This window comes from Uloborus diversus, unplaced genomic scaffold (genome assembly GCF_026930045.1).
Source record: "Uloborus diversus isolate 005 unplaced genomic scaffold, Udiv.v.3.1 scaffold_319, whole genome shotgun sequence".
NCBI classification, from domain to species: Eukaryota; Metazoa; Arthropoda; class Arachnida; order Araneae; family Uloboridae; genus Uloborus; species Uloborus diversus.
Window position 1 is genome coordinate 164,028 of NW_026558482.1, and position 19,186 is coordinate 183,213.

Consider the following 19,186-nt stretch of genomic DNA (forward strand, 5'->3'; position numbering starts at 1 on the left):
TTTTTTTGTATTGAATTTATAGCATTAAATTCTCTTTGAAATGATACACAGTTGTACTAGCTTATAACAAGCATTGATTTTACGAAAAGTCGGATTTAGCAGTAGGGGAAAAAGGACAGTTCTGCGACAGCCGGCGCAGCCCGCAGCCAGCTGCGCCGTCCATCTCCTCCGCCTGCCGATAGCCGCCGTCCATTGCGCCTGAATCTTGAAGAAGGTGACGAGGGTTTTTTCCCGAGATTTCGCCCTTCCTCGTTTTCGCTCGGCTACATTTTCGCTCGAGTTTTTGCTCTTCCTCGTTTTTGCTCGCGTTTTTACCGTGAAAGGTTACAGGGATATTTTTAGACTTTGTCGTTTTTACCGTGAAAAGTTTTTGGACTTAGAATATTTTTCCGTAACCTTATACGATGGTTTTCGAGTGGCAACCTGTTTAGGGTATGACAAAACGTCACAATTGTTGTCATAAGAATGTGTGATACTTTTTGTCATGCCATCCTCATGAAGTTGTACAAAGCTATTTCCAGTGTTTTTTTTTTTTTTACAAACATACTGGACTTTGTCGTTTTTTTTTTTACCGTGAAAGATTTTCCCTACGTTTCTGCACTTTGTTACAAAATAAATTTATGTTTTTAAGTTGACGGTCCCACCAACCAGCCCGGTGTATTAAATACACCCCATCAACTTCTTTTCATCTGCCAATGCAATTTGCATACAAATGCAGATCAATTTTGAAGATTTTTCACAAGTTAGATCAATCAGCTTTAATATTCAATATGATTTATACATTTTCATGAGTTATGTTTTAATCGCGTTATTAATCGTTTACACTGTCATTTTATTATTTTCATGCATTTATTATACTTGTAAAAATAAATCCCAACTCTGTTATATTTATCATTCTTTCGGTGATTCTTTTTTTTTTTTCGGACTTTGAATAATTTCGACGAATGGTTGTCAAGACAACCAAAGTTTCGCGAATTTAATTATTTTTATTTTACAGAGTGTCGGGAATCGAACACCCAAACTTTGAGTTAGCAAAAACGTATGCTAACCACTATGCTATATTTCCCATTACACTTTCAGTCTTAATGTGAATCTGTACCATGACAACGAATATTACAATTAAATTAATTTTAAAACCATCAGTTAATTCACTCTTTAGTACTAATCATGGCATTTCATTAACTGTATTTCAGCTCATAATTGAAACTATCATCATTATTATTATTTTTCATAATAACAAAGTTTTCACTTAAGTAAAGATTTATTTAAATACAACCCATTCGAGATTTTAGATTTGGTTCAATGCTTTGTGGACTTGAAATATATTTTAAACTTTGATTTTCTTTTTCATGCATTTCAAACTTTATCATTTTTATTTTTTCTAACTTGTTAAATTTTCTTAACTAATTTCTTTTTTCTTTGTCAAATTGACAAATATTTTTTCTAACTTGTAAAAATTTCGAAGAAATAATTTTCTTAACTAATTTTTTTTTGACTTTCATACAACAAAATATTTTTTCTTACTTGTTAAATTTTCGAAGAAATAATTAACTTAAATATTCTTTCACACATTTTGAACTTTAACGTTTTTTCCTGTCATTTAGCACTTTGATTTTTTTTTTCACTATTTTAGCGTTTTTCAATTATTTTCAGTCTTTAACTATTTTCTTAACTTTTTAGTCTTTAACTAATTTCAAGCATTTCAGACTTAGATTATTTTTTCGTGATTTCGATTTTTTTTAGTATATTTTAGAGTTTGATCATTTTCTCGCTTGTTTTTACTTTATCGTTTTTTTTCCGATATTTTTAAACTTAGAAATTTTTCACAAGTAGTGACAGGAATCGAACCTTCAAATTTTTCAAAACGTTATCATGTCTTCAATTTTTGCAATCATGTCAAACTTGCAATCAATTTACTCGTAGTAGTAATTAACACTTATCATTAACAAATTTTCTCAGATTTTAAAAAATAAAACTTAATTAATTTTTTCCAGTAAGCAAATTGCGCACTCAAGTTACATTCCAACACTTATCACTATCAAATATTTTCATGAATTTTAAAAATTATCTTCTTAAATAATTTTTTACTGTAACCAAATTTCCCACTCAAGTTATATTTTATCACTACATATGCTTTTCATGAGTTTCACTTAATTTATCGCATTTCATTTAATTAACTCTAATAATTATTTTTTTATCATCGATATTTAAGTTAATCATATTTTCCTTTCTTTATTTTTTTTTTCATGCAAACACTCTTGATGGAATAAAACAAAATTTTCAACTTTCATGAATTAAATTCCCTCTGAATATTTTATTTTACTTTACCATACTTTACTATTTTACTTACTGCGTTTTACTATTTATCATTCATTACAGCTTTTCCAAAATATTACTTTACAACCAACCAATTTCATTAACAGAATTTTCATTACAATTTATAAATTTCACTTTTATTTAATTATTTTTACCTACGGTAAAATAAAACACATAACACAAAAATGTTAAACATCAATGAAGTACCCAAGAAATGTTAAAATTATAAGTCGAGTATCAAAACTTCATGTCAGCAAATTTTAAAAATAGACTTACCGAAAAATAACTTCTACTGAAATTCATTTCAAAACTTGGAATCAATTTACTCTTAGCATTAATAAACACTTATCATTAAGAAATTTTCATGGATTTTAAAAATCAACTTATTTAATTTTTTCCAGTAAGCAAATTTCGCACTCAAGTTACATTTTATCACATTTTATTTAATTATTTTTTGATTAGTATTAAACTTAGTCATTTTATCGCTTAGTATTTAACTTAATCATTTTCTTGCTTGTTTTTACTTTATCGTTTTTTTTTTCCCGTTATTTTTAAACTTAGAAATTTTTCACAATTAGTAACAGGAATCGAACACACAAATTTTTCGAAACATTATCAAGTCTACAATTTTCATCCAACTAAGTTAATTTAAAAACTTGCAATCAATTTACTCTTAGTAGTAATTAACACTTATCATTATCAAATTTTCACGATTTTAAAAAAATCAACTTATTTAATTTTTTTCCAGTAAGCAAATTTCGCACTCAAGTTACATTTCATCACTTTATATGCTTTTCAAGAGTTTCATTTAATTTATCACATTTTATTTAATCAACTCTATTAATTATTTTTTGATTAGTATTTAACTTAGTCATTTTATCGCATAGTGGTTTACTTTATTATTTTTTTTTTTTCATACAAGCACTCTTGTTAGAATAAAACAAAATTTTCAACCTTCATGAATTAGAATCACTTTGACTATTTCATTTTCCCAATAATATTTTACTTTAACAACTAATTTCTTTAACAAAATCGATATCATTTATTTTTGTCTTTATCCTTTTCGAACGATACATTCAAATGGACAGCTATACGTTAGATTAAGAAACTTAATCTAAAATTTGACAAATTAAGTTAAAGCTAAATACTGACTAAAATTAAGTACAAAAGACTAACCTTTTTGGGGTGAAATCTCTCAAGTACCAGCTATCGCGAAGTTATTTAAAAACAGTGAATGAAATTGTAATAAGTGGATTGTTAATTATAACTCAATCTCACAAATTACAACTACACGCATGTTTTATTTGAAATCGCTGCATACGGCTGTTTGCCCATCGTCGATTTGCAGAAGGCATGCCGTAAAATCGCAAATCAACTCGGCTGTTGAAAAAAACTACCGTAATCCTACAGCACTTCGGATGGTCCACACACAACGGTGCGAATTGAGGAAATGACTTTATCAATATTTCTATCTACCCTTTACCGATAACAGATAACAAACCCCACGTGCGAGTATGATTCACCCCTTAGCAAGTACGTCTTGTAAGTGATGTCACTGTTTCTGACCAATTAAAATTAGTTCACGTTTCTCAAATATCAAGCACATAGATCGACAATAGTCTGATGTCAGGTTTTCCAAGCAAAATTTTAGATTTTAATTCGTAGTTTCGAATTAATTTCTTTTTCATTTCAAACTTATAAAAAAAAATTTCCAGCTTGTAAGAATATTTCTTTCAAAAACAGATTTTTGATTCAAAACAGTATTTTTTCAAACTTGTAATATTTTTCTACTTAGAAAATGAAATCAAAAATTTTTGTTTTCTTTAATCATATAAAATGTTTTTAAGAAATAATTTCTCAAACTTGTAATATTTTTCCACTAATTAAAAAAAATCAATTTTTTTTTCAATCATATAAAAATAAATTTTTAATCTTACAACAATAAATTTTTCCGCAAAAATATTTTTTTCAAATCAAAATAATAATAATATTTTTGTAACATATTATTTTTTTTTTCTTTTCAATCTTTTTTTTTTCGCAAAACTATTTTCTTTTTTTTTTTTTTTTTTTCAAAAATTTTCAAACTTACAAAATAAAATTTTTTCAACTGAATCTTTAAACGAAATGCTTTAATTAAATTTAAAACTCAATATCACTTTACTCTTAGTATTAATAACCAATAGCACTTAACCATTTACTCTTTGCACTCTAAGTATTAATTAACACACATGCATTAGAAATAATAATAATAATGTTTAAGATACTTACAAATCATCCACTCAAGCTTTCAAATATCCATCTAGCATGTTATTGTTCATTCGTGTGAGGGAACTTGTAATAAAACTTTACACATCAACCGAAATTATAAGCGAAAATATCACATTTTTAGCACTTAATATAATCCTACAATTAACAAATTGGTTTTAACTTTGAATTTAAGAAAAATAAAAACTATTACACACTTAGTAACATATCTATCGATGTATATTATTTCATGACAAATCACAAATAGGTGAGGATCTTTTATCGATCATGTGACCAACTAAGTTAAGAAAGAGCGTTCTTATCTCATATGAGAATTTATAAGTCTTTAATATTTCTCTTTAATGTAAGTGTATTGATACGTACGAGTTTGTGTATGTGAATATAACTGTGTATTGTTTTCAAACCATTGACATGTTTAAGCTTTACGGTTCTAATTTTGACTTTCCACTTAGCATTAGTCGAAGTCCTTCGCATGTATTAAACTATAGAAATATTACAAAAATTATATTTTCACTCAGTCTTAATTACAAAACCATACAATAAGATGAAGACAACACCGATAGTATAAAGATTACTTACAATAAAGTGCATATAAAAAATATATGTAAGAGTGATTTCAAAGTATAATCCATCAACCATATTCAACAACTCAATCAAAACACAAGTCTCTTTTAAAATGATAAACACAATTTATTCACACACACAGTAAAAGACAATTAAAAAAACTTTCATCTTTAAGTAAAACTCTTCAAAACTTTCAAGCGTATTTTGGATGAAAATTGTAGACTTGATAATGTTTCGAAAAATTTGTGTGTTCGATTCCTGTTACTAATTGTGAAAAATTTCTAAGTTTAAAAATAACGGGGAAAAAAAACGATAAAGTAAAAACAAGCAAGAAAATGATTAAGTTAAATAATAAGCGATAAAATGACTAAGTTTAATACTAATCAAAAAATAATTAAATAAAATGTGATAAAATGTAACTTGAGTGCGAAATTTGCTTACTGGAAAAAAATTAAATAAGTTGATTTTTAAAATCCATGAAAATTTCTTAATGATAAGTGTTTATTAATGCTAAGAGTAAATTGATTCCAAGTTTTGAAATGAATTTCAGTAGAAGTTATTTTTCGGTAAGTCTATTTTTAAAATTTGCTGACATGAAGTTTTGATACTCGACTTATAATTTTAACATTTCTTGGGTACTTCATTGATGTTTAACATTTTTGTGTTATGTGTTTTATTTTACCGTAGGTAAAAATAATTTAATAAAAGTGAAATTTATAAATTGTAATGAAAATTCTGTTAATGAAATTGGTTGGTTGTAAAGTAATATTTTGGAAAAGCTGTAATGAATGATAAATAGTAAAACGCAGTAAGTAAAATAGTAAAGTATGGTAAAGTAAAATAAAATATTCAGAAGGGATTTAATTCATGAAAGTTGAAAATTTTGTTTTATTCCATCAAGAGTGTTTGCATGAAAAAAAAATAAAGAAAGGAAAATATGATTAACTTAAATATCGATGATAAAAAAATAATTATTAGAGTTAATTAAATGAAATGCGATAAATTAAGTGAAACTCATGAAAAGCATATGTAGTGATAAAATATAACTTGAGTGGGAAATTTGGTTACAGTAAAAAATTATTTAAGAAGATAATTTTTAAAATTCATGAAAATATTTGATAGTGATAAGTGTTGGAATGTAACTTGAGTGCGCAATTTGCTTACAGGAAAAAAATAATTAAGTTGATTTTTTAAAATCTGAGAAAATTTGTTAATGATAAGTGTTAATTACTACTACGAGTAAATTGATTGCAAGTTTGACATGATTGCAAAAACTGAAGACATGATAACGTTTTGAAAAATTTGAAGGTTCGATTCCTGTCACTACTTGTGAAAAATTTCTAAGTTTAAAAATATCGGAAAAAAAAACGATAAAGTAAAAACAAGCGAGAAAATGATCAAACTCTAAAATATACTAAAAAAAATCGAAATCACGAAAAAATAATCTAAGTCTGAAATGCTTGAAATTAGTTAAAGACTAAAAAGTTAAGAAAATAGTTAAAGACTGAAAATAATTGAAAAACGCTAAAATAGTGAAAAAAAAATCAAAGTGCTAAATGACAGGAAAAAACGTTAAAGTTCAAAATGTGTGAAAGAATATTTAAGTTAATTATTTCTTCGAAAATTTAACAAGTAAGAAAAAATATTTTGTTGTATGAAAGTCAAAAAAAAATTAGTTAAGAAAATTATTTCTTCGAAATTTTTACAAGTTAGAAAAAATATTTGTCAATTTGACAAAGAAAAAAGAAATTAGTTAAGAAAATTTAACAAGTTAGAAAAAATAAAAACGATAAAGTTTGAAATGCATGAAAAAGAAAATGAAAGTTTAAAATATATTTCAAGTCCACAAAGCATTGAACCAAATCTAAAATCTCGAATGGGTTGTATTTAAATAAATCTTTACTTAAGTGAAAACTTTGTTATTATGAAAAATAATAATAATGATGATAGTTTCAATTATGAGCTGAAATACAGTTAATGATATGCCATGATTAGTACTAAAGAGTGAATTAACTGATGGTTTTAAAATTAATTTAATTGTAATATTCGTTGTCATGGTACAGATTAACATTAAGACTGAAAGTGTAATGGGAAATATAGCATAGTGGTTAGCATACGTTTTTGCTAACTCAAAGTTTGGGTGTTCGATTCCTGACACTCTGTAAAATAAAAATAATTAAATTCGCGAAACTTTGGTTGTCTTGACAACCATTCGTCGAAATTATTCAAAGTCCGAAAAAAAAAAAGAATCACCGAAAGAATGATAAATATAACAGAGTTGGGATTTATTTTTACAAGTATAATAAATGCATGAAAATAATAAAATGACAGTGTAAACGATTAATAACGCGATTAAAACATAACTCATGAAAATGTATAAATCATATTGAATATTAAAGCTGATTGATCTAACTTGTGAAAAATCTTCAAAATTGATCTGCATTTGTATGCAAATTGCATTGGCAGATGAAAAGAAGTTGATGGGGTGTATTTAATACACCGGGCTGGTTGGTGGGACCGTCAACTTAAAAACATAAATTTATTTTGTAACAAAGTTCAGAAACGTAGGGAAAATCTTTCAAGGTAAAAAAAAAAAAAACGACAAAGTCCAGTATGTTTGTAAAAAAAAAAAAACACTGGAAATAGCTCTGTACAACTTCATGAGGATGGCATGACAAAAAGTATCACACATTCTTATGACAACAATTGTGACGTTTTGTCATACCCTAAACAGGTTGCCACTCGAAAACCATCGTATAAGGTTACGGAAAAATATTCTAAGTCCAAAAACTTTTCACGGTAAAAACGACAAAGTCTAAAAATATCCCTGTAACCTTTCACGGTAAAAACGCGAGCAAAAACGAGGAAGAGCAAAAACTCGAGCGAAAATGTAGCCGAGCGAAAACGAGGAAGGGCGAAATCTCGAGAAAAAACCCTCGTCACCTTCTTCAAGATTCAGGCGCAATGGACGGCGGCTATCGGCAGGCGGAGGAGATGGACGGCGCAGCTGGCTGCGGGCTGCGCCGGCTGTCGCAGAACTGTCCTTTCTCCCCTACTTTTAGCAAGGAAATCAGGAAGATTTGGTTGGCACAATGTTAAGTCTATGAGAGCATAACTCACTTTAAACGCGGAAACCCCGCTTATATCGAGCAATATTGTTTGGTTCATAAAACTTCTACTGACTTCCAGCTCAGCTTATCCTTTTTTTTAAAAAAAAACCCTTTAACATTTTGAATTCAACCTAGAGTGAAGGATAAGTCAAAAGCCTTGAGAACAATTGATGATGCTCATTTTATTTAATTTGTTGAATGAGAAAGCATTTTAAAAATAAATTTGTAGATGCCAATGTTATCGCTTCTAAGATATATTTCGGAGGATATCGTTACTCTAATTCAAGCGAGTTCAGATAAAAAAAAAGTGGAAAGAAAGCGTCGAAGATAACGAAAAATGGAAGGAACTTCAAGAAGAAGAAACCTCAACATACACTATAGCTTCTGAATATTTTTGGAAACCAGGAGTGCGCAAATGACCACGGTTTTCGGGCAGTGGCCATTCCTCGAACACCATAAGACAGTTCAAAGCAAAATAATCAACTTTTTTGGTACTGTACTGAAAAAAGTAAACAAAGCAAGTATGCCATAGTTCTTATGCGAACTTGTATTATACAAGCACTTGGTTGTAGCGAGCAAATATCGCGATTCTTTCGCACTCGTTATAAGCGAGTTCGACAGGATACGAGTTTGCGTTTTGTGCAACGTTACATTTTCTGTAAGCAATCAAAGTTTCAAAAGTGTTCAAAATTGATGCTCACTGTATTTTTCATTCTTCATATTTTGTTGGATAAAGGTGATTCAAAAATAATGGTGGGCTTTCAAACATGTGTGTTACTAAAACTAAACTAGTATGTTGTGGCCATCACGAAACTTTCTTCTATATTTTTCTTTTTTTTTCTGATCCCTCCCCATGCTTGACGAGGAAGCAATATTCCCAACAAAAACAAAATTACACATGAAAAAACTTGACGACCATCCCAATGTCTGCATTATTGCAAAAGCAAAGCAAAGAGCGAAAATTGAAAGTTATTTTAACTCGCGAGAACTCGCACGGGGTCGTAAACGACCCCAGCCATTTTTTGTTTCCATTTCTTGGAATTTCATGGACAGATAAAGAAATCATTTTCTAAGTAGCTGGGATTGTGTCCTTGATTGATGTGTGGGTGTGGTTGGAATTTTCTTATCTCCTTTCAATTCTTGTAAACAAGGGGGGTTTCGAGAGTGGGGTCTTTTTCGACCCCGCGCGAGTACTGACGTCAGTAAAATTCTCGAAACGGAACAGGTGTTTGGAATTATTTCTAGTGCAATGCATTCAAGGAATTTAGAAAAAAAGGTTGGGAAACGGAAGTAGTTTTCAGCAATCCTTCTTCTAGTTATGATTTTGAGTGCACACGCGTGCGGTTTACCATGATAATTTAGTTTTGTCCTTTCTAATCCATATTTTTCAATTGTATTTGTAATAATTATTACAAAGGAAGCATGCCGACTCCATATGAGCAAGAGATGGAGCGTCTCCGCAAATTATTAGCCGATGTGGAGAGTGATGATGAGGTCATTCCAGATGATGAATGTTTTAGTGATCAAGAAAACTTCAGTGACCACGACAGTGAGAGCGAATTTTCAGGAAGTGAAAGTTCTGCTGATCCCGATAGAGATGACACCTTTGTTGGAAGAGATGCAAAAACTATTTGGCAAAAAACAAAATTCCGAGCTAATGTCCGTGCTCCAGCTCGAAATATAATTACGCATCTTCCTGGGCCAAAAGGAAACGCGAAAAATGTCAGTGATGTCTTTGAGAGTTGGAGCGTTTTTATCGATGATAAAATGATAAACCAAATAGTTGAATACACTAATATTTTTATACATGACGTTTCAAAAAATTACTCAAGACTCAGGGATGCAAAATGCACAGATTCGGTGGAAATTAAGGCTTTATTTGGCCTATTATATTTAGCAGGTCTTCACAAGTCTTCTCATCTAAATGTAAGGGACTTATGGGCTACTGACGGAACCGGAATCGAAATATTTCGTTGTGTAATGTCATACAACCGTTTTCTTTTTTTGATGAGATGTTTACGCTTTGACGATGTACATACCAGAGATTCAAGAAAACAAAACAATAAACTGGCTGCAATAAATGAAATATTTGAAGCTTTCGATGCAAACTGCAAAGAAAATTACACTTTAGGGGAATATGTGACCATTGACGAAAAACTGGAACCGTTTCGGGGTCGCTGTGCCTTTAGACAGTATATGCCAAACAAGCCCGCGAAATATGGAATAAAACTATTTGCACTAGTCGATGCTAGAACTTTTTACACTTCATCTATGGAAATCTACTGTGGTAAAAATAGCAACAAATCGAACAAGCCGATTGACGTTGTAAAAAGACTTGTAGAGCCACTGTACAACACAGGTAGAAACGTTACCACAGATAACTGGTACACTAGTTATCCTTTGGCCAACGATTTGATTTCTAAAAATCTTACAATAGTAGGAACATTGCGAAAAAATAAAAAAGAAATCCCTGTTGAATTCGTAAATCGAAGAAACGTGAAATACATTCTTCATTATTTGGATTCCAAAAAGATTGCACAATCGTCTCATATGTTCCAAAGAAAGGAAAATGTGTTTTACTATTGTCAACGATGCATAACGATGACACTATTGATGAGGATTCAGCTGAGAAAAAGAAACCAGAGATAATTACATTTTATAATATGACGAAGTGCGCAGTGGATGTTGTTGATCAAATGGCGGCATCCTTACACCACGGCAAGGATAACAAATCGATGGCCCATGGTAGTATTTTTTTGCATTCTGAATGTTGCTGCTATAAACGCACGGATAATACTGCTGTCCAAAAAGGACTCTCCTGTGGAATATAAGAACCGAAGACATTTTCTAAAAAAGCTTGCATTGTGTTTAGTTGAAGAAAAAAAAGCAAACCGTGTTGTTAGTGAAGAACCCCCAACTAAAAAGGCCAAAGTTTCGGGTCAATTCAGGTGTGCTTTATGCCCAAGAAATAAAGACAAAAAATGTCAACAGATTTGCGTATTGTGCAAAAATTATGCATGCAAAGAACATCAAAATATTGTTTGCAACAACTGTAAGTAAGTTTCTTTAGGTATTTTATATTTTTTGTACAACTTTTGCTAACTGAATACTAACTGAAATAGGAATAAAAATGTGTAAACGTTTTGAAAAAGTTGTTGAAAAATGTGTCATAAATATGCTTAAAAACATTGTAAAAGCTTAGGAAAAGTATTTTTTATGCATTGTTTAACATATAAAACGTTTTTTTTCGTGCATAGTACAATTCATAAAAATCTTTCTTTATGCATTTCAAATAAAAAAAAAAGTATTGTAGAAGTCTCTGTTGGTGAAGAAACATAAACAAATAAAATAAAATAAAGAATTCGTGCAAAAATTAAAAGGAAGAAAAAAAAGAAATACTGGGGTCGTTTTCGACCCCGCGCGAGTACTTGTGTGACGAATAACGGCGCGAGTTCTCGCGAGTTAAAAGCCTTGCTTGAATTAATTACAAATATTTTATTTGTTAACAAACATAAGATGGCAACAGTTAAAAATTTTAAATCATTGAGATAATATTTCCGATCATTTCCATACAATTAAAATCACGAGAAATACGCAGACGACAATCTATTACGATTTATCTTTCTAATTGTTGCATTAATAAAGCTATTTTTATTCGCAAAAAAAAAAAAAAAAAATCAACACCTCTTGGAGCGATTGGCGTCAAAATTGAACCAAAGCCTGTTTACGTGTGGATTCACATATATTCCAAATTTCAACCAGAACGTAGCATAACTTCTTGAGATAGGGTACTCACAATGGAAAAAAAGAGCGGGCGATTGCGCAACCCCCTTTTTAGCTGTTGACACCAAAATAAAATCAGCTCTTACACCCACTAAGGGCTACTTGCCGATAAATTTTTCTTTCATTCCGTTCATTATTTCTTGAGATACAGCAGTCACAATTGACGACCAAAAAACGTTCTATAGCTCAACCCCCGTTTGAGTTATTGACACCAAAATTGAATCAGCACCTGTTCCTGTTAATACCAACATATGGACCAAATTTTGTTTGATTCCGCCAGTAACTTCCTGAGGAATAGCAAGCACGCGTAACTTGAAAAACGTCCCATTGCTCCACCCCCCTTGGAGGAATTCGCGCCAAAAACTAATGGGCACAAGTTCACATACGGGCACATATGTGTACCAAATTTCGTTCGATTTCATGCGGTAGTTTTTTCTGTAGAGCGGCCACAAAAAACTGGTCACACACAGACGTGACACACATACATACACACATACATACATACACACACACACACAGACAGACAGACATTTTCCAAAAATAGTCGAAATGGACTCAGCACACCTCAAAACGTTCGAATCCGTCAAAATTCGAAATTCGAAAATTTGCACGAATCCAATACTTTCTTCTATATATTAGATATAGAAGAAAGTAAAAACGATTTTTTCCGTACTTTAAATCATTCTAAAGATGTTCTTTGTTCTCACCCACTGACGCCAGAACGACATCACACCTGTCCTCATACGCCCGCAGTTATCCAATTTTTTACTTTTTCGATTTGTCGAGAGTTGCAGGTAAGGGGTATTGATTTGCACAATATTGCTGCCTTACAACTAGTGTTTGAAATAGTTAGTACAGTTTGCGTATGTGTGTTTAACTGTAACTCTACTGGAATACATACTATACATGTGGCAGCTTCCACAGCATAAATAGAGAGATAGCTTGTGGAGATTGCTTATGATAAGCATTGTTTTTGTAAAGTACGACAAAACTGAGTGATCGTCTTTAGATTATTGCTTGCGTTAAATCATTAATGTTTGAAATTTTTATCAGTGTGTAATCTGCAACTTTTTGTACTTAGAAATAGATCTCATTTTAGGTACACTAATTTACCACAAACCATGGAGTTACAACTCTTGTTCCTTGTCTTCGTTTTGCTCTTGTCTGACATACAAGCTTCCAACCCAGACAGTGAAGAAGTACAGAGCAGCGCAGAAGTACGTCCGACACCAGGAGCCTACACCTCTTCCGATGCAGAACTCGTCGCCGGAATAATAAACGATTTTTCTTTTAAGTTACTGGAAAAAATGAACTCAAACTTCAACTCAGCCATCAGTCCGATCAGCATATTCCTTGCCCTGGCGATGACTTACTTAGGCTCTGGAGGCAGGACAGAACGGCAGCTAGAAAATGTCCTCGGATTGGACAGACACGATCTTCACGGGATTAGACTACATGAAGACTTGTCAAAACTCATGTCCACACTGCCGCCAGAGAGTTCTGAGTTCAAGCTGAAAGCTGCGAATGCGTTGGTCGTTGACAAGAACTTCAAACCCAAATCTAAGTTTGTGGAAGATCTCAGCAATTTTTACTCAATAATGCTAGACGAAATCGATTTCAGAAATGGGAACGTTGTTGTGGATAGGGTGAACAGATGGGTTGCTGAGCAAACAGAAAACGCCATTACAAGGGTTCTAGAGAAACCTCCTGATCCAGAATCGGGAATGATTCTGTTGAATGCCATTTACTTCAGTGGGACTTGGGAGACGCAGTTTCCTCCAAACTCGACAGCCATCAAGCCGTTTACTCTTTCGGATGGAACGTTGATAAAAGTGAGTAATAAAATGTTCAGTCATTAAAAATACTTGAGTAACTATTCACTTTTCACTCCAGGGTCCCCTGTACCTACCACTATTTGTGGTTTAAACAGTTGGATGGGACCATGAACACTGCTCTGATTATTTGATCCAGACCAGAAACAACGCAATCCCTGGTCCAGCATCCCCATTATATTAGCATATTTAAAATCCCCAGTCACCATTAGTGAAGTCGGTGATTCTTCGACCGGATAGGATCGAACCCGGGACCCTCCAGTCACAAGTCCGATGCCTTACCGATCTTGGCTCCAGTAAAGCCCTGAATCGTAGCTTAAGTAGCGACACGTCCGCCATCTTGCGGTCAACCAATACTTTCTTCTCTCTGCTATGGTAAAGAAGCGTGTTTTGCTACTTGAATGTGGTTTTTCTTGATTGCGGATTAACATGGAGTTAATAAGAAACCCCAATCAAGAAGCAAAACACGCTACTTCACCGTAGCAGACATAGAAGTATCGGTTGGCCCCAAGATGGCGGACGTGTCGCTACTTAAGCTACGATCTATGACTTTATCCACCACGGCCCTGATTAACTTTTCGACAGGATATTTAATTTTTAGGTAGATTGAGAGTATATTTAACGAATGGTTTAGTTTTCTAAATGCGCCCGACTATATTTCCAACAAATGCTTAATTTAGATATCCATTTGTGCACTATGTTTTATTTTCTTTACTAATAACGAAGCTCAAAGTTAGTCTGGATCTCTGTCGGGATATCTGTCCGGATCTCTGTCTGGATCGCTGTGACGCGCATAGTTCCTAAACCGTTCTGCCAATTTTCATAAAATTCGGTGCAAAATAAGTTTGTAGCATGAGGATGTGCACCTTGAAGCGTGTTTTCAAAAATTCGATTTTGTTCTTTATGTATTCCAATTTTAAGAACATTTTATTGAGAAAATTATCATAACATGGACAAGCAAATTACCATAACGTGAGCGAGCAAATTACGATAACGTGGGCGAGCAAATTACGATAACGTGGGCGAGCAAATTACCATAGAAAATTGGCGAGAAATTCATCATCCATTATTTGTAAATACACAGGCGAACCAAATGACCTTTTAATTTTCTACTACGGGCAAAACCGTGTGGGTACCACTGGTATGAAATAAAATGTTTTGTCTTTAAATTCACTCGATATATGGTTAGAATGTGAGAGGTGCAAGTCAAAAGTATTACAATATGAATATCAAGTTTAAGGTCTAGTTTTTATTTCACTCGCTGTTCATGTCACGATCAATAACAGCAAATCAATGGTTGTGATCTTTTGGTTTAAATCCTGTAAACCACGTGCCATAGGGGGATACGAACGCTCTGTCTTTGATTGACTTTACTTGACTTGAGCCTCTTAACGCCTAGTCCTGCATGAGGTCACAACAGTTTCTGTGCACATGGATTTTTTTAAGTGGATGGGTATTTAGCCCATCGCACACACCTTCACTTTTACTCGGACTTTTGACCCACATAGGGATGACACGAACCCCCAGCCGATGGCTGAGTTTCTCTCGTCCCTTATGATGTAACCCCATTAAATATTGCAAGGAGTTGGGTCCGAATAGCTTGATGGCCACAGAAACACGATTGTCGTCGGTAAAACCTCGTCCAATACAATAAAGCTACAGTGATGGTAAAAAAAATTGCATCACCCGCGCCGCAAAGGAGAGGAATATCATCCCGACTGCATTCAACACACAGTCAAGCATCCCGTATCCCAGATGATTTGGGGATGTATTTCTGATCAAGGAGTTGGTGGGCTTCACTTTGTGCAAGGAACAGTAAATGCTTAGGTGTAAGCATTTACTGCACCTAATTTAAGCAGGCATTTTGGAGGAGAAATTGCTTCCTACTAGCCGGGATCACTTTACTTCAGTTCCAAACGTCATTTTCCAGGATGATTCTGCCCCGTGCCATAGGGCAAAATTGGTAAGTAACAATTTAAAACCTATATCCTGCCTTTAGAGTTTAATTGACATGAGGTTAAGTAATTTTTTTTCTCTAAACTCACACGCAGGTTCAGAAATGGAAAAATGAGCATGGGGTCAGCAGTTTGCCTTGGCCCGGAAACAGCCCCGATCTACGAGAACAATTATCAGATTCCTGCTGTTAAATGTTTATTTCATAAGTGTTGCAGAATTTCGCATACATTCCTCATTAATCGATCGACCAAAACTTCTCACATAATCCCGTTGTTGTGAAAATGCGAAGGTGATGCAATTTTTTTTTACCAGCACTGTAGTTACTGAGGAACTGGTGAACTTCTGTCGATAACGGAAGGCTACCCCATCTTGTTAAAGAATGAATGACTATTGATCATGACATGTTACAGTCAGCCAAACATGAATTGATCCAGAGGGCAGCAAGTGAATGTGAAAAGGAAGCTTTAAAGTTTTGAGAAAAACGCATTTGAAGTTTGGATCCTGGGTAACCTTTCAGTAAAATATTTTGCAAAATAACACTGCATTTCAGCCCCTAAAAGGGCTACTAGCACTTGCTCCAAAACAGAAAAGAGGTTCTCTCATTACTTTTACTAACCAGTCTCTAAAATTTTAGTTTTGGCACTTATATACATACCTTTGTTTCTTACTATCTCAGCTAGACTTTGACTTGATGTCTGCCGCACCGCGAAAGGTTTTTCCATCGAGCATTTGTCAAGTACAGCTTGCAGAATTTCTTTTTCCTGTAAAATCGTCGTTGTTGCGGTATCGATAATATATTTTAATAAGCCTTCCAAACCACAGACGGGGGTTTTGCCACACCCTGTGCAGTGTGCTCTTCAGGTGAGAATGATAGTGGTGTTAGTCATTTGTCATGCCACTGATTAGACCCACAGTCAGAATTGTTTGCTATCTTTTAATTTATAGCCTCCTCGGTCCCCTTGTATCACATATGATACATAAGTTTCATAATTTTTTGTGAAGCCTGAACCGCAAAAACAAATTTGGGACCGGTTGTATCACATGCGATACAACTAGAAATACCGCATATAATTTTCTCGTTTAGTCAACAGATGGTAGTTCCTGTCCATGATAGGGATTTCAAGTAGAGTCTCAGAATCAAAACAAGATGTCTACACGTCCTCGAAGTAAGTATTTTTTTCTTATTTATATACAAATATTAAACTCTTTTAAGCTATGCTTTTTCTTTCCGTGCGTACTATTTACTAGTTAACACCAAAAAAATAAAATTTTAATGAAATATTGAAACATAATGACTTGTTAAATTTGTTTGTATCACATGTGATACATGGGGTCTCAATCACTAATGAACATACTTTTTTAGTCAATTGTGTTTTAATTTTTTGTATTATTTTGGAAGGATTTGCAGAGTGATATAATTATTTCTCAAGTTAAAATCTTTAGTTGAGGTGTTTGCTTTTTATTTTCATCTATTTTTCATGATAATTTTTTTTTTAAATAAGGGTTTTTTTTTTTCAGTGACATATTTGACACCAGATGAAATTTTAGAGCTGATGAATCGTGATGATTCTGATTTGAGTTCACTGTCAGACGAAGATCATTATCAAAGTGATCATGGAAGTGAGATAGAAGAAGAAGAAAATGATGATCCGGATGTATCTTCTGACTTTTTTGCTCAAGGCATTTCACGAAAATAGAAAATAATGTTACTGTACTACTATGATACTGCGAATATGTACCTAAAAACGCCAATAAAGCTTGATTTTCATGTTGGATTTATGAAATGTATGTATTGTGTGATTAAAGACTAATATTTAATTAATTACATTAATCTTGCTTGATACTTGAAAAAATTCTGATTGTAGTGTCTTGGTCCAGATGTATCACATGTGATACCTCCCCCCTAGCTCTTGTAAATTAAAAATAATTTTTTTATTGCACTTTTCTACATCATAGTAATCATAACAACTATTTAAGTACCTCTTACAAAATATCAAGCTTTTATTTTTCTCTCGGGTCTGAGGAGGATAGCAGTCGTTGCGTGTATTTCGCTTTTTGCCCGTATACCCATAAAAGGTGTAAACCTTTTCGCTTAAACAGTTTGATGATAACACGTACCTTGGACGAGAATATGCAATGCAAAAGCAAACAAAAATTATTCTTTTTTTATTATTATTATTTACAAGTATTGAACTGATAACTGTAGTGTAATATTTTATAGTTGAATGTTACATTAAAACATTTTTAATTAAAAAAAAGAAAGAAATGCAAAAGTTTAAGTCCTTCTAGTTTACTTGGACATAGCACTTGCTGCCTATCCAAAATTAAGCACATCTCAGTAACGGGTATAGCTCACTTGGCAAAGTGCAAAACGAGGTCCATTAAGCAATAGAATACATATGTATGCATTTCCAGTCTCCCTATATAATAAACACCCCCCCCCCCATAATTTGAACACTTTTGTTCGGTCCCGTGAGTGGTCTGAATAGAGAGTCCACTGTAGTTAAAGCCATCTCTTTTGAACTTTCATCGTCTCAAAAAAAAAAAAAAAAAAAAAGATTTTTATTTAATTATTCAAACTCTCTTTTTATGTCTTATAGGTTCCATTCATGTCCATGCCGAAGATCAGACTGAAATACTTTCAAGAACTGACCTTCAAGCACTCTTTTGTGAGATTACCGTACAAAGGAAATCATATATCGATGATAATTGCTTTGCCAGACGAACTTGGAACGCCTGACTTTGAAATGAGTCATGACCGCCTTTGTCGTATCCGCAGCGCCATGAAACACTACGAAATCGATGTCCTGTCTATCCCCAAATTCCGCATCGAGTTTTCTCGTCAGCTGAACGGTCCATTGGCGACACTTGGCGCACCCGATATGTTCGATCCCAATGCCGCCAATTTCTCCGGAATGCGGGAAGAGAAAGACCTCTTCGTTTCGTCGATCAACCACAAAGTCTTGCTCGAAGTCGACGAAAAAGGCAGCATTGCTGCTGCTGTAACCACAGTTTCGCTTGTGCGCCTCTCTCTCGCGAGAAAACTGAAATTCATTGCTGATAGACCATTCAAATTTTACATCGTAGATGAGCGAAACGGATTGATTCTCTTCATGGGAAAAGTTACAAATCCATCAGGAGAAAGCACCACCAACACGCCAACGAAAGATACTATCAAACCATCAACAGAAAGTGCAGTCAGACCTCCAACGAGAAATACAGCCAATGATCTAAGTCCGAGTGATACTGCGACAACAGTCCAACCTCGAAGAAGACCAGCACGGATCTCTCAAATACGACGACCCTATTGGATTGATATTCCGAACCGTACCATGAGAATATTTCTTCATTATACAAGAC

The 19,186-nt window shown here is 33.2% G+C and overlaps 1 protein-coding gene across 1 annotated transcript in view; it reads left to right on the forward strand.

Annotated features, from left to right (window-relative positions):
- LOC129233302 (leukocyte elastase inhibitor-like) overlaps nt 1-19,179 on the forward strand; it is a gene marked incomplete at its 3' end in the record, with an annotated part of 43,758 nt that extends 24,579 nt beyond the window's left edge. The window contains exons 2-3 of the mRNA XM_054867352.1: nt 13,138-13,870; nt 18,427-19,179. Of these exons, the coding sequence (XP_054723327.1) occupies nt 13,160-13,870; nt 18,427-19,179 (1,464 nt within the window). The remainder of the gene's footprint in view (nt 1-13,137; nt 13,871-18,426) is intronic.
- Nucleotides 19,180-19,186: the final 7 nt, after the last annotated feature.